This window comes from Amphimedon queenslandica, unplaced genomic scaffold (genome assembly GCF_000090795.2).
Source record: "Amphimedon queenslandica unplaced genomic scaffold, v1.1 AMPQUscaffold_9400, whole genome shotgun sequence".
In the NCBI taxonomy this organism is placed as follows: Eukaryota; Metazoa; Porifera; class Demospongiae; order Haplosclerida; family Niphatidae; genus Amphimedon; species Amphimedon queenslandica.
This window is the reverse complement of record NW_003550328.1, coordinates 1-1,661: the sequence shown is the minus strand read 5'-3', so window position 1 is coordinate 1,661 and position 1,661 is coordinate 1. Positions and strand designations below refer to the sequence as shown.

At 37.3% G+C, this 1,661-nt stretch overlaps 2 protein-coding genes across 2 annotated transcripts; both read left to right on the top strand.

Moving 5' to 3' along the window:
* Window positions 1-99: 99 nt before the first annotated feature.
* On the top strand, window positions 100-549 carry LOC105315593 (putative ankyrin repeat protein RF_0381). Its single transcript, XM_011410296.1, has one exon. The coding sequence runs from the start codon at window positions 100-102 to the stop codon at window positions 547-549; it is 450 nt and encodes a 149-aa protein (XP_011408598.1).
* Window positions 550-848: 299 nt separating this feature from the next.
* LOC105315592 (putative ankyrin repeat protein RF_0381) lies at window positions 849-1,461 on the top strand (the record flags this gene model as incomplete). Its single annotated transcript, XM_011410294.1, has 1 exon — window positions 849-1,461. A coding segment is annotated over exon 1 (613 nt), but the record flags the coding sequence as incomplete, so codon positions are not given.
* Between the last annotated feature and the right edge of the window lie 200 nt (window positions 1,462-1,661).

The window sequence follows — 1,661 nt, the reverse complement described above, 5'->3', positions numbered from 1 at the left end:
GTTCTTCACATTACCTGTCAGTACAGTGACTCTCTTCCTATACTCAAACATCTGGTAGAGAATCATCAGTTAGATCTGTGTGCAGTGAATGATGAGGGAATGGCTCCTATTCACTATGCTTGTTTAAAAGGAAGGCAGGAGTTGGTCCAGTACATTATAGAACATTTAACATCACAAAATGAAAGTCAATTGATTGACACTATCCTCAAGCATAAAATTAATAATGGTAAAACAGCTTTGCATTTAGCCTGTGAGAGTGGTAACATTCAATTGGTCACATTTCTGATAAATGATATGAAATGTGATGTCAATGCTAAGGATACACGTGATCAAGGATGTGTCACTTTAGCCTGTTTATCAGGTAATCTTGATTTAGTACAATTACTAATACAACAGTATAAGCTTCAGCCTTTAGCTACTGATAAATATGGCATAACAGCATTACATGCAGCAGCACAGACTGGTCATACTCATATACTGGAATGGTACAGTCAGGAGTATAGTGTGGATATTACTAATCACACTAGCAATAACAAGTACACACACTAGCTCATTTAGCTGCTTATAAAGGTAAGCTACCTTGTCTACAACAACTGATCAACAAGTATCTGTGTGATATTAATGCCACTGCTACTAATGGTAGTACAATTCTTCATCAAGCATGTGAAGGAGGCCATGTTCCCATTGTACTTTATCTCACTAGTCTTCCTCAGTGTAATGTAGCAGCTAAGACTTCTAATGGATCAACAGTTCTTCACATTACCTGTCATTTCAGTGACTCTCTTCCTATACTCAAACATCTGGTAAATAATCATCAGTTAGATCTGTGTGCTGTGAATGATGAGGGAATGGCTCCTATTCACTATGCTTGTTTAAAAGGAAGGCAGGAGCTGGTCCAGTACATTATAGATCATTTAACATCACCAGATGAAAGTCAATTGATTGACATTATCCTCAAGCATAAAATTAATAATGGTCAAACAGCTTTGCATTTAGCCTGTGAGAGTGGTAATATTCAATTGGTCACATTTCTAATAAATGTTATGAAATGTGATGTCAATGCTAAGGATACATGTGGTCAAGGATGTGTCACTTCAGCCTGTTTATCAGGAAATCTTGATTTAGTACAATTACTAATACAACAGTATAAGCTTGAGCCTTTAGCTGCTGATAAATATGGCATAACAGCATTACATGCAGCAGCACAGACTGGTCATACTCATGTACTGGAATGGTACAGTCAGGAGTATAGTGTGGATATTACTAATCACACTAGCAAAAACAAGTACACACTAGCTCATTCAGCTGCTTATAAAGGTAAGCTACATTGTCTACAACAATTGATCAACAAGTATCATTGTGATATTAATGCCACTACTACTAATGGTATTACAGCTCTTCATAAAGCATCTGAAGGAGGTCATGTTCCTGTTGCACTTTATCTCACTAGTCTTCCTCAGTGTAATGTAGCAGCTAAGACTCATAATGGATCAACAGTTCTTCACATTACCTGTCAGTACAGTGACTCTCTTCCTATACTCAAACATCTGGTAGAGAATCATCAGTTAGATCTGTGTGCTGTGAATGATGAGGGAATGGCTCCTATTCACTATGCTTGTTAAAAGGAAGGCAGGAGTTGGTCCAGTACATTATAGAACATT

Bases quoted from the DNA above. Each gene is read 5' to 3' on its own strand.
- LOC105315593 (XM_011410296.1), top strand. From the start codon at position 100: ATGGCTCCTATTCACTATGCTTGTTTAAAAGGAAGGCAGGAGTTGGTC.